The following is a 14469-nucleotide window of genomic DNA, read 5'->3' on the forward strand; positions in this document are numbered from 1 at the left end:
AATCAACTACTTAGATATGTTTTTCGTTCCTTAGTCCCATGAGTAACATATTTCTGCCATTAAACAGTTTCTGTATCACTGGCTGCTAACAGTTACACATAGAACATTTCTTAATAAGTTATTTAGGTCTTTATTATTTTCTTTATTTACCCGCTATGGACTTGATAAATCCTGTTTGCCCTTTTGTATCGGTGGTTTAAACATAAACCAGGCACACAGACAACAGTTCACACACCCTTACATGATGAAATCATAAAGGAAATTTATGTCTTACAAAGGTACAGAGTAGCACATATAAAGCGTTTACCAACAGGTTTTACAAGGTCTTTTATATACCAGCGTTTCCTATGGGGGTTTGTGGGGGGCCCTCGGGAAACACTTAACACAGTATCCACTACTTGTGGGCTATTAAGACCGTTGTCCTATTGTTTACCATGTATTTTACTGTAAGATTTACATCTATATAATAGTACTGAAAGAGGCCCATATGTGCAATTTTTTCAATAGCAAAACTACTGCTCTACACAATGTCAGTACAGTACACAATAACCTACCCACAGATTTCACCCAAAAGATATAAAGATACCTTCTTTTGCCTATTTTACTAAATGTGATTTCTCTACATCACCTCATGCACAGACTCCATATCCTCTACTTATAATAATGCTAATGATAAAGTGTATCTTGTTATTTGTATACCCTAATGCAGCGTGAGTTTTCAGTGTGTTAAGTTTGGGCAGCGTCTAAAAACCCACTTGTTCATAATACCCCAGTGATGACTTTCCATTAGACGCAGTTCTCTGTGTGTGCTAGGTATAGTGTGCGCTAGGTACAGTGCGTGCGCTAGGTACAGTGCGTGCGCTAGGTACAGTGCGTGTGCAGTGCGTGTGCTAGGTACAGTGCGTGCGCTAGGTACAGTGCGTGCGCTAGGTACAGTGCGTGCGCTAGGTACAGTGCGTGTGCAGTGCAGTGCAGTGCGTGTGCTAGGTACAGTGCGTGTGCTAGGTACAGTGCGTGTGCTAGGTACAGTGCGTGAGCTAGGTACAGTGCGTGCGCTAGGTACAGTGCGTGCGCTAGGTACAGTGCGTGCTAAGTACAATGTGTATATCATTTGCCTCTGGAATTTTTGTTGCCTACACTTTAAGTAGGTAACACTCTTGACAACCAGATAATTATGTCTGTTTACCCTAAGATCCTTTAGTGACCTTCCAACCTACGCTATCTCCTCTTTCATGTTCCTTTGTCTTGCTGTTTTAGATTATATTAATAGAATACGGAGAGATTGATATCACATTATGTATCACTGAAATATATTTTTCTCCTCCTGAAGTACAAAAGTTCTGGATCTAAGAGCCTCTAGTTATTACTCCCACATATGATACCTTAAGGTTATCCATCAGCTATAGAACTGTTCTATATAGTTCCTAAGCAGTCATCTCCTACAAATAGCCCTGACACCTTACTCCTTCTGTTGGCTAGTATGTATGTAGAACCTGATCCTTAATAGATGCGGTCAAATTCATATATTTTAAAAGCAATGTGTACTGACTTTGCTTCTTAGAGTATTAACCTTAATTTATATGCATCACCCCCCCCCCCCCCCCTATTCAGAGCCCACATCAGGGTTCAATCTAGATGAACTATTTTCACCACAAATTTTACTTGTGATGTATTAATGTTTTGATAGCAATTGTAACCAGACCTGCGTGTCCGATCCCTTTATTTGTGTCTGTTTGAGCAGGGGTCCTGCGTGTCCCCAAGTGTTATTTCTAATTCTAAAACCAAATAAAAATTATTTAAAAAAAACAAACAAAAAAAAACCTTACATTTCACTGAGTACAATATTGTACAGCATTTGACTTTATTAATGAGAACATGAGGGATCTGCAGTTCTGATAACTGTCCTTTAAAGGGACAATCTACTCCAGAATATTTATGGCTTTTATTGCCCATTCCCCCGTTTTTCATAACCAACACAGTTATATTAATATACTTTTTACCTCTGTGATAATCCTTGTATCTAAGCCTCTGCGGACTGCCCCTACATTTCAGTTCTTTTGACAGACATGTATTTTAGCCAATCAGTGCTAACTCCACAGAAGTGCTGTTATCTATATGGCACACATACACTAGTGCTGTCTAGCTGTAAAAAAAAAAAAACCTGTCAAAATTCACTGAGATAAATTATATGAGCCCACCTAGGTTAATTTATCAACAAAGAATTTCAAGAGGACAAAGCAAATTTGATGATAAAAGTAAATTGGAAAGTTGTTTAAAACCACATGCCCAATCTGAATGATGAAAGTTGAATTTTGACTAGACTGTCCCTTTAACAACTTATATGAAAAACATAAATTATGACTTACCAGATAATTTCCTTTCCTTCGATACAGGGAGAGTCCACAGCTGCATTCAGAACCTTGCCACCAGGAGGAGGCAAAGACACCCCAGCCAAAGGCTTAAATACCTCCCCCACTTCCCTCATCCCCCAGTCATTCTGCCAAGGGAACAAGGAAACAGTAGGAGAAATATCAGGGTGAAAAAGGTGCCAGAAGAAAACAAAAAACATTTAGGGCAGCCCATCAGAGAACACGGGCGGGAGCTGTGGACTCTCCCTGCATCGAAGGAAAGGAAATGATCTGGTAAGTCATAATGTATGTTTTCCTTCTTAATACAGGGAGAGTCCACAGCTGCATTCATTACTTGTGGGAAACAATAGCCAAGCTACAGAGGACAATGATTGAGGGTAAAAAAGAAAGTGGCCCCTAATCTGAGGGCCCCCCAGCCTGCACAACCTTTCTCCCGAAGGCTACTTCACCAGAAGCAAAACCATCAAACTTGTACAATTTTGAAAAAGTATGTAAGGACGACCAGGTAGTCGCCTTACAAATCTGATCCATAGAGGCCTCATCTTTGAAGGCCCAACATATGCTAAGCGGATGATACCCCTCAACCAAAAAGATAAGGAGGTCAAAAAGGCCTTCAGACCCCTATGCTTCCCAGAATAGATAACAAACAGAGAAGAAGTTTGTCTAAATTCCTTCGTAGCCTGAACTTCAAGGCGCGAACCGCATCCAGATTATGCAGTAAACGTTCCTTTGATGAAGGAGGATTAGGACATAAGGAAGGTACCACAATTTCTTGATTGATGTTGCGATTTAACACAACATGAGGAAGAAATCCTAACTTAGTTCGTAGAACAGTCTTATCAGCATGGAATACCAGAAAAGGAGGGTCGCATTGCAAGGCAGCAATCTCGGAGACTCTGCTCGTAGAAGCAATAGCTAGTAGAAAACGATACCAAATTGTAACCATCCAAATTATGGTAACAAAGGCGCCCTCCATGGGCTATCTTTGATGGTAGACGGTCACTAAGGTCAGCTCTTCTTAGATAAAGATGGTCATTCTAAACATAAAAAAAAAGGAAGAAGGCACTCCAATGGTGCAGTATGTTACAACAAATGGGATCAATATTCCCCAAAACACCCTCTCTAAAAGCAGGTACTCACAAAGAGAGCGCACTATAATGCAGTGCTATTCCAACAAGCTGGATTGATCAGAGCCTACCAGCTAGCTCATACAGGATCCAATATGCCCTTGTTTCTGTAGTGGGAAAGACAATTGGGGGAGGGAAAGACACTCCAATAGTGCAGATGGTCACTTTAAAAGGAACAATGCTCCCAGTAATATTCCCCCACTTACATTGAATACTCACAAACGATGCACACTATAATGCAGTGCAAGTTGAGCAAGCTGGTGTATCTGATCCTACCAGATGGCTCACTCCAGTACACAGGATCCAAGATATATGCAATAAATATGTCCACAAAAGGAAAATATCCCTCCAAATAAGCTCACAAATCATAAAAAGTGAATATCCCAAAGCATGGGATATAGTTTATTGTAAAATTCAATTAAAATCAATACAGACAATATGCTACGTGTTTCAAGGTGCTAATGGCACCCTTTCATCACTGCCTGATGAAAGGGTGCCATTAGCACCTTGAAACGCGTAGCAGATCTATAGTTGTCATAAACTGCCCTTCCTGAATTAAGGGAAGGATGGACCTTACTGTCTCCATCTTGACGAGGGGACATATAGAAATTTGTTTAAGCACTTAAGGTCCAGAACTAGACGGAAAGATCCCTCCCTCTTTGGGACCACAAAAAAGTTTGAATAGTATCTCAAACCGCTCTCTGCGATAGGCACTGGGATAATGATTCCAAAGGAGTATTTCCTAGTCTTGAAGACAGGTTGAAAGGATGAATCTGCCCCTGGGTGGATGAGATTTGAAACCTATCTTGTAACCCTGAGCTATGACCTCCAGGACCCAAGGATCCTGCACCTCCCTGAACCAAGCCTCTGAAAGAGTGATAGTCTGCCCCCTACACGATCCAAAATAGGACCGGGGGCCGCCCCTTCATGCGGACTTAGTCTCGGCGGGCTGCTTGGCTCTTTTCCAGGACTAAGCCGGCTTCCAAGAACTCTTGGTTTGCTCTGGCTTAGCGGAAGCCTCTGACAGGCTTTTATCAGAACTAAAGGAAAGAAAATACAAACTTTGTCCCTTAGATTTGTTCTCCTTATCTTACGGTATGAAGGCACCCTTGGCCCCTGAAATCGTGGGGATAGTCAAACAAACTCTTTCCATTAAAAGAGAGAGAGAGACTAGACTTAGAAGTTATATCTGTCAGAGTGCCTTACAGGCCTGAACAGAAAACCTGAAGTCTTAGCCATAGGCTAATTAATCTGCATAATAACAGTACAGATAAAATAATGTATAACCCAGAAGGCCGTAATTCTTTCCTAAAAAATGTCGAGGGAACCCTCCACTTCGATCATTTTCGCAAAGCAGACGCAACAAAAGGTAGTCGATCCAGCAACTGCGGAGACAAGCTCCGCAAGTAAAAGCAAATATCCCATAGGTTGAAACATCCTCTTTAACAGAGTTTCCATCCTTATATCCGGCGGCTCTATGAACGACAAACTATCCTCACACGGGCTACTATTACATGTGGCAAGGATAAAAAATAGTGCCAACCAAGTAGGGATGGGAAAGAGAAAAAGCCACCCTTATAGAGAGCCCGGAACCAGGATCCTTAAAAGGCAGACGATGGGAAGAGGAATCAAATCCTGTTCCACTCGTCCTTAATAATAATTGCCATCAAATTTAGGACCCAGAGGTTCGTCAGGCAGCTCGGCCTTTGGAACCACTAATGTAGTCAAAGCCTCCCTTAGTAGAAGGCATAAACGTTCTATCCTAAATCTAAAAACTGGATCCTCCACAGGTGGAGGATTATAGACAGCAGACTCCAACCCTGAAAGTTCATACTCTGAAGTTTCAGAGAGAACCTCATCCTCAGATAACTGATAAGATATCAGAAAAATTACATGATGCCACAGGAGTGCAAGATTAAACCTTTTCGCTTGCGCTTAGCAGTGCGAGGGAAAGCACTAATGGCCGCAGACACCACTGTATGAAACTGCGCAGTAACGTCTGGTGAAAAAAGGCCTCCTCCAGATGGAGGATTAGTAGTGCAATGGGAAGCTGCATGTGTATAAAAAGATGCATGTAGGGTGTGCACTTCACTGGACGAGGACTCCTCAGAGGTGGGCGGCTCAGTGGTATCAAACATGTCGACCTTATTTGATATAATCCCCTTATCAAGGCATATGGAACATAATTGAGAAGGCGGATATTCCAGAGCTCACTCACAATATAAACAGGCATTACTCTTTGAAATAGAGGGAGAACCCTCTAATGAATCAGAATCCTCCATAGCTAAAGTACGATATGCGGAGGACTACAGAAAAAACGAACTTTATTTTAAATAAAACAAACGGCACCTTTATATCACATGGTGCGCAATGCAGAACCGTCCCTGCTATGAGAAAAAGTGCGCCAAGCTTTTAAGCTGCACAACCTTCAAAGTGAAAGTGAAACCTGTAAGTTCCATCTCAGCCTATGAGCCCATAAACATCTTACACATAAAGCAGCATAAATCAAATAAAGCATATATGATTAAACCCAACTGTTCATATTCCCCCTCAGGAGATATTAACCCTTGATTCCATATAGATAAAAGGAGTCACACTGTGACCCTGTCTTCTATCGTTTGCAATATGTGTAAAAAATGAAACAAACTTACCGGAATCTATGCCGTGGAACAGTAACACGGTGCTTCAAGTTTGACAGGTTATAGCAGCGCTTCTGACATGGACTTGAGTGAAGAAAGCAGGCAGCGAAACTCGTCAACGCTGATTGCTTAAGGAGCTGTTTATATGAGTCTGGATGGTTTTGCAGAAAGTCTATACCTGCATTTCTAGACTCTAACTTTCGTCAATGCTCTCACTGAGAGGCTGAGAAGACTACTTAAAACTCCAGTCCGATCTTGAAGGGCAGATACCCTTCCTAAGGAACTACTCCGAATCTTCTGACACTTCTCTGCCATCATCCTGTGACGAAAGGCAAAAAATAACTGGGGGATGAGGGAAGTGGGGGAGGTATTTAAGCCTTTGGCTGGGGTGTCTTTGCCTCCTCCTGGTGGCCAGGATCTGTATTCCCACAAGTAATGAATGCAGCTGTTGACTCTCCCTGTATTAAGAAGGAAACAAAAATCTAAGCTACCCAACTGATTGCTGTGACACTGCAAAGTATCTAGATGCTGTGAATGATTTAATTTAACCTGACAATGCATGTTTAAGGGTCAGTGAAATAAAAAAAATTACAACGAAATTAATGTTTTTTTTGTATTATGTGTTCAATTCAGTTTTAAATTATGCTCTTAAAACAGAATTCTCATTGATCATTCAGTCTCTCTTTCTCTAGCCAAAAAGCATAAAAAAGCGGTCAATTTGCCAGGGTAGTTTTCCAGTCATTCCTTTTGACACAATTTAAGATCTAATCTAGTGAAGATGACTAAAGAACCTCAAATATCCCAGGAATAAGTGACAGGAGGTAATTGTTTCTTGGATATAGACTACATAAGCAGGTCCATTGCTCACTATCAATCTACCATTTGTGGAACAGGTTAATATGGTTGGTGTAGCCATTTGGTAAGTGGGCATTCTGGATTGTTACATAAGGGAAAAGGTTAATTTAAATATATTATTTCAAGTTTTTAATCTCTAAAATATTGTTTTGTAGACATGCCAATACAGACCTCCCAACTGTCCCTATTTGAGAATGGACAGTTGCTAATTCTGAGTTCTGCCCTTCTAAGACAGCCATTTGTTCCTATTTGCAGAATTCCCTAAAGCCCTGGCCATAGACCACACAGACCTGCCCACCGACCGCACATGATCCCAACAACTATCCACCTGTGACCCTGCCTTCCCAACACGGTCCCACCAACAAGATGACAATGACCACTACCTTCGAACTCCTGAGTCCCTATTATCTAGCCACAAGAAGGGAAAAGTCTGATAATATGACTTGTAAGGCAATTCCAGTCTGGCTTGTTTTGTTCTTGCTGCAAAGCAAAAGGAGGGGGAAGGAGAAAGCAATAAATATAAAAAAAATACAATTAAAAAACTATAAGCCAGTAAGAGGTTTATAATTTGAACCTGATTTTAATACAAATAAAAACTAAAAAAGAAAGACCTTTTTCTATCATTTTATGCAAATACTATATCTAAAGTGATTGCCGACAAGAGCAAATCAGAACCTTGAATTAGGAACACTGGGCTAATTGGAAGTTTAAGATTTGAAGCTAATGTCTGCTTATGGCAAGAGTCTTGTATTTCCCAGATCATACGGTAAAATAACAGATGATTGGCGCAGTCACAAAGCTTTTTTTTCATATGATGTTCTACAAACCCCTGCTGAACATGCCCTAGTTTTACTTTACGGTTTCAAAATATAAAAACTTCAGAGCCGTCAGAAGTTTTAATGAGAGATGAGGAGTAAAGATGTCCTTCCCTAGAGTGTTATTTCTCATTAGGAAATATAAAATGGGCTCCCACCTGTAGCACCTTTTTCCCCCCTAATGGTAACTAAGTTTCACAATATATGAAATAAAGATTTACCTAACAATAGATCATTAAATGTAGGGCACCTTTAACTAAGGATAATATTTTTTTGTTTAAGTTTCCTAAAGTTGTAAAAATGTAGAATATGCCACGTGCCCAGTAACTATTAACTCCTAGAACATAAATTCTAATAAATTACCTCTCCATTAACCATAGACAGTATGCTAGAAAGTAAAATAAAAACTCTCATGATACAGCCAGAGCTTGCAATTTTAAGAGACTTTACCTCCATTACCACATTTATTTCATTCTCTTGGCATCTTTTGTTAAAAATCATATCTAAATAGGTCCAGGAGCACTATTGCACTACCGAGAGCTAGCTGCTGATTGGTGGCTTAAGACATACAATGCTTGTCATTGACTCAGCAGATGTGGTCAGCTAGCACCCAGTAGTTCATTGCTTAAACAGACTTTAGATATATGTTTAAAGGGATATGAACTTCAAAGCAATGATTTTGTGATTCAGACAGAGCATACAATTTCATTTTTTTTTTTTCGATTTTAATTATATTCTCAAATTTGCTTAAAGGGACAGTCTAGGCCAAAATAAACTTTCATGATCCAGATAGGGCATGTCATTTTAAACAATTTTCCAATTTACTTTTATCACCAATTTTGCTTTGTTCTCTTGGTATTCTTAGTTTAAAGCTTAACCTATGAGGTTCATATGCTAATTTCTTAGACCTTGAAGGCCACCTCTTTTTAGAATGCATTTTAACAGTTTTTCACCACTAGAGGGTGTTAGTTCACGTATTTCATATAGATAACACTGTGCTTGTGCACGTGAAGTTATCTGGGAGCAGGCACTGATTGGCTAAACTGCAAGTCTGTCAAAAGAACTGAAATAAGGGGGCAGTTTGCAGAGGTTTAGATACAAGATAATCACAGAGGTTAAAAGTATATTATTATAACTGTGTTGGTTATGCAAAACTGGGGAATGGGTAATAAAGGGATTATATATCTTTTAAAACAATAAACATTCTGGTGTAGACTGTCCCTTTAATTCCCATAGTGTTCTTTGTTGAAGAGATACATAGGTAGGTGTTTAAAGCACTACATGGCAGAAAATAGTGCAAATGGATAACATTGTTTCCAAAACTGTTGCCATATAGTGCTCCAAACGTGCACTCTACCGAGCGCACGTAACATTCCTGCTATTCAACAAAATATACAGAGAGAACAAAACACTTTGAGAATAGAAATAAATTAGAAAGTTGTTTCTGTATCTGAATAATGAAATAAAAAATAATAATCTGGTTTTCATTTTCTTTTAACCCCTTCACAGAATATAAGTACATAGTTATGTGCAAGCAACAGGACAAATGAACTAAACAACCAAATGTTTGCTGAGTGTAAATGTGTAAATTGTAGCCATTTTATCCTTACATCTTATTTATGGTATATATCACTCAAACTTGCTCTGACACATCACACAAACAGCACACAATACCTAGGGGCCACGAGTTAAATACAAATATACCAAATTCTGAGGTGAGCGAATCCGTAGAGAAAGCATCATGTCTTTATGGAATAACGGTCTTTCCTTCTTAAAAAGACATAGTACTCTAAAATTGTCTCCCTTTAAAAAGCGTTAACAATGGTCCATTTTACCTGCTGAAGTGTATTTAACATAGCATTTACCTTTATTTTGGTATTTTAAATATTTGCTTTTGCCTGTACAAAATCACCACCTATGCTGAAAATATGAGTAACAAACGTATTCTCTGTAAAAAGTTATGAAAACAGGAGACAATAGCACTAATTAATCTACCAGTAGGGGCCTGAGTGTGATACATGTTTTTGTATCTGAAATGGCCAGTTGTGCTCATTGAACTCCAAAGCCATAATTATTCAATACCTAACTATTAGGGTGTGTATTATTATGCATAGATAACATTTTCCTGCAAGATCAGTCCATTTATATTGCCATGTCCTTAAAGTGATGGTAAACTAAACAGAATGTTAGTGATATTTTAGATGGAGTTTAAATGTTCAGTAATAATGAAGTTGGGCTATAACTTAATTTTTAATATAGATATGAGATTTATAATCCCCATACTCCCGCCGCCCACTTACACAATTTTTCTGTGAGTCAACGCTTCAAGTTGCTGTCCAATCAGTGCTATAGCTACAACAAAAGGCTCCCAAAAGGGAGAGTGCTGATTGAACAACAATTCAAACTTTTAGCTCACAGCAAAATTGACTTTTGAAGTGGGAGGCGGAGTGTGGGGAATTTGAATTTCTTATCTATATTAAAAAAAGTTATAGCACAACTTCATTAAAACTGATGAATAAAATTCCATTTATAATATCACTAACAATGCAGATTTGTTTTTATAAAGGGGAGATTTACCATCACTTTATGAACAACATGTGATGGCTTTATTGAGCAAAAGCAGATATTTCTAATACAATAATAAACATGAAAAAGCAATTTTCCATACATTTAATATGCTGTAGTAAGTATAACAAGTAATTTGGAACAGACAGCTATGGCTAGGTAGCTTTTCTTAAAAGAATACATTTGTATTCATATTTTCATTATAGATGGTGGAGTCAAAAGCTGTTATTTCAAATAGCAAACTAAAGGTAAAGGAGCAGTGTGCAAACAATAAATGTACTCCCAATAGAGTACAATGTCCCTTTAATTGCAGATATATAATTAGCAAAATTATTGTCCCTTTCATGCATATAGAAAAGTGGATAAGAATGGGAAAAAAGACAAAACTGGATATTCTAAAACAACACTAATGTTTTATCAGATGATACAGGAAGCAGAACATACATAGGACTCCATTTATCAAGCTGTACGTGCAGCTTGGGAGTCCTTCACTATAAGTTCTCTCATGTGAAGCTGGAGCTGTAAGTAAGAAGCAGCAATCTTAAGACCACTACTATTTAAGGTTAAATAATCCTGGACATATCCATGATTGATAACCCCTGCTCCGTGCACAAATAAATGTGAGCAACGGTTGGCGACTCCCAAGTCCTGAATATAGGCAGACAGGTTTCCTACCTGGGAACCTTGTCCACATGCAATTTCTGAAAGGAACATTAAAGAGTTAAATTACTCGAAAAGGGGACAACATAAATAATGAAAGTACACTGCAAATACTTTAACTACACATAGTTAAACACATTAGTTATATTACTATCTCCTTTACAATTAGGACCATAAACTAAAAACTGATTAAAGGAAAAAGAAATGAACAAAGTGCTGATGTTATGATGTTGGAGACATTAATACTGTCTCACAGTTGTAATTTGTAGAATTTTATAGCTGATTTAATATTAGGACTTATAAAACAGTCATCCTCACTGAAGTATTTGCCATACATTTGCTACTGGACTATGTAATTGTCTATAACACACAGATGGTGAAAGGAAACATTGATTTTTATAGGATGCACACAGCATGTATCATGAATACAATACAAAAGCTTATTTGTTGTATGGAAGGTTCTGATCTGAATTACAACCAGGTGCTGTGTTTGCTCAGTAAACGCTAGTTTATTCTTCTTATATACGGATTAACCATTTCCAGTTCGCGCTCATCACCTGCTTTATTGAAGCCTGCACGATGCTCGATTCCTTGGCCCCAATTTACTGCAAGTAGGTTGCCCTTTTGTTTTGCGCTGGCATCATTAACACTTGCAGGCTTACTGCCATCCTCTGTTTTCGTCATCCTGGCGTTCACCTCGTTAACAATGTCTTGCCAGCTGCATTGGGGAAGAAAGAACAAGTGGGCAATAGATTACAAGAACGGAAAAATACGAAATGAGTAGGCAATAAGCTGTAGACAGTAAGGCAATCATAATTTCTAGAAAAATAACCCAGATACAGTATATGCCATTATAATTATCTGTATATATTCATATAGATAGAGGGAAAAAAAGATGCATTTAAAAATATATTTTTATGAGTAATTCAGTTTTATAATGGTATTCATATGTGAACAGTTTTTAAAAACATTTTTAAAAAGTTTTAAATCAGTTGTATAGCTTTGATGATGAGTGATGAAGTAAACGCCATTGTGCAAAACAATGTTTGCAAAAGCAAAATACAGGCACCCGTTCTCAATGTCAAATTTCAACTAAATCAAATTAATTGAAAGCTTCTGTAAGCTCCAAGAGCTGTCACTGTAAAAAACCTTCTCAGACATAAATATCTTAAAAGCTAAACTGATCCACTTCAAATTGTCCAGTTTTGTAAAGATTGTAAATCTAACTCAGACTTATATTGTTGTTATACGATTTAGTTTACAATTGCAAGATCATTGCGCAAGCACAGCGTAAGGGCATATATGTTGTTACTATGACAACCTGTCGATAAGGTTTAGCAGCTAGTTAGGTCTATGACACTAGTGTTTACTGAGGACTAATCTTAATGAGAAGGTTTCAAAATGTATTACAATTTTTGTGTGTGCAAATGAGTTAGAGAGAATCGTGATTGAATAAATATAGGACATTCAGGTTTACATGCTCACTTGTGAGGGTTGGTCCAAGGAAAGAGTGAATTTTGTGACAAAAGTGAGTGCCTGTAAGTGTAAATCTGCGTGTGTATTAATTGAGTGTAAACTGTGGATTATCAGTTTTATATTCGAAATAGTGACATGAAACATACAGCTTCCCACAGTGTATTTAAAGGGACATAAAACCCACAATTTTTCTTTCATGAATCAGATAAACAATACAATTTTAGGCAACATTCTAGTTTACTTCTATTATCTAATTTACTTAATTCTTAAGGTATCCTTTGTTGAAGAAATAGCAATGCACATGGGTAAGCTAATCACACGAGGCATCTATGTACAGCCACCAATCAGCAGCTACTGAGCATATTTAGATATGCTTTTCAACAAAGTATATCAAGAGAATGAAGCAAATTAGATAATAGAAGTAAATTGGAAAGTTGTTTAAAATTGCATGCTCTTTCTAATTCACGAAAGAAGAAATATGGCTTTCATGTCCCTTTAAGATCCAAGAACAAATCAGGATACAGGGAACAGTTGTCCAAATAGAGAATGTGGGAGTACAGATAGTCTGCATGAAGTTGTTCATTCCTGAAATATGTAACAAAATGTGAGCTGTAAGGTAAGATTCAGTGCATAACATTAGTTGTTAGAGAAGACAGGTGGTCAATGACGATTTCATGGGTTACTGTTGGAAGGAATAGGGACTATACTGTTTAACTGGGCTGACTTCCCAAATTTCCACAGTACTGATCACAAGAGAGGCATCTATAGAATTCCAGCAGCTCTAAAACCAGACTGTCATACCGGACAATAAATCAGGGGTGAAGAGACTGGTGACAGAGAAAGTCTGCCTCACAATTGTTCACACCCAGTATGTGGATGGCAGAAGTCATGCAAAATGAACATTCTTCACAGATGATGCGGGGCACTTTCCTCATTGCTAAGGACTGAGAGTTCCTGTCAGATGACTGATGTAAGCCACTGTCTTATTGAAATCACAGAAAAGATTCCTGTCTGAATTTGGGCCGACTCTGAAGAGCCCTGAAGAATGTACAAAGTTCAAGTATATTTATGGGTAACCTCGCTTTCTGAGGAGACTACACTACCTGCACTCTCTGAGATTCCCAGACTGTACCCCTAATTAACCAACTGGCATCTGTGGAAATTACTATTCACACTGGCCGAAGCGAAGAGATTCCGTGAACTAAGCAATGCTCAGCTACCATGTTAGACACTGTCTTGTCCTGTGATCTAACAGGATCATCTGAAACTGATCCTCATTGACCTCCTTTCCTTAATGCAGCATCTGCCATAGGAGGTCCGGAAGATGAAATCTGGCAAATGGAACTGAATTTGCAGTAGCCACCATGAGACCCACAACTGTCATGCACTGAGCAATGGAATGTAAAGCATTCAGTTGAAGAAGAGCACAGGCCTGTTCTTTAGTCTGTGCAGGTCTGTCAGAGACAAATGTATAGTCACTGAATAGATAATGAACCCTAGAAAAGATACATAGGTTTAAGAAAATAAGGAGCTCCCTGTGAATAGAAAGATGTAAATGATCATCTTTTAAGTCTATGGTAGACATAAACTGACCTCCAGCACTAAAGAAAGTCAAGTGTAAATTATGTCCATCTTCAAAGTAGAAACTTTCAGAAATTTGTTTAGGATTAATATTTTGGAGTTGGAACTGGACCAATCAATCACATTAATCCCAGATCTTTAAAGGATCTTGATGCAGGAAGAATCTTCCTCAAGCAAGCTTTCACCCAACGCTTATTTAATACCCCTTGAAAATAATTTCCAACACCCAGGGATCCTGAACAGTAAGAGACTCAATCTGTCTACTACCAGAGACTGGTCTGGCATGGGGGCTGCACACCTTTATGCGGACTTGGAGGCTGGGGTAAATGTCTTGGTCTGTGTTTCTAGATCAATAAGGGTTGGACTTCCAGGAAGATTTGGA

The 14469-nt window shown here is 38.6% G+C and overlaps 1 protein-coding gene across 2 annotated transcripts in view; it reads right to left on the reverse strand.

The window, feature by feature from the left end:
- Positions 1-14469, reverse strand: part of LOC128638532 (Golgi integral membrane protein 4) — a 465870-nt gene that overhangs the window by 64474 nt on the left and 386927 nt on the right. For both annotated transcript variants that reach the window (XM_053690536.1, XM_053690535.1), the window contains one exon: positions 11588-11748. In XM_053690536.1, the coding sequence (XP_053546511.1) occupies positions 11588-11748 (161 nt within the window). The remainder of the gene's footprint in view (positions 1-11587; positions 11749-14469) is intronic.

Source organism: Bombina bombina, chromosome 8 (genome assembly GCF_027579735.1).
Source record: "Bombina bombina isolate aBomBom1 chromosome 8, aBomBom1.pri, whole genome shotgun sequence".
Taxonomy (NCBI): Eukaryota; Metazoa; Chordata; class Amphibia; order Anura; family Bombinatoridae; genus Bombina; species Bombina bombina.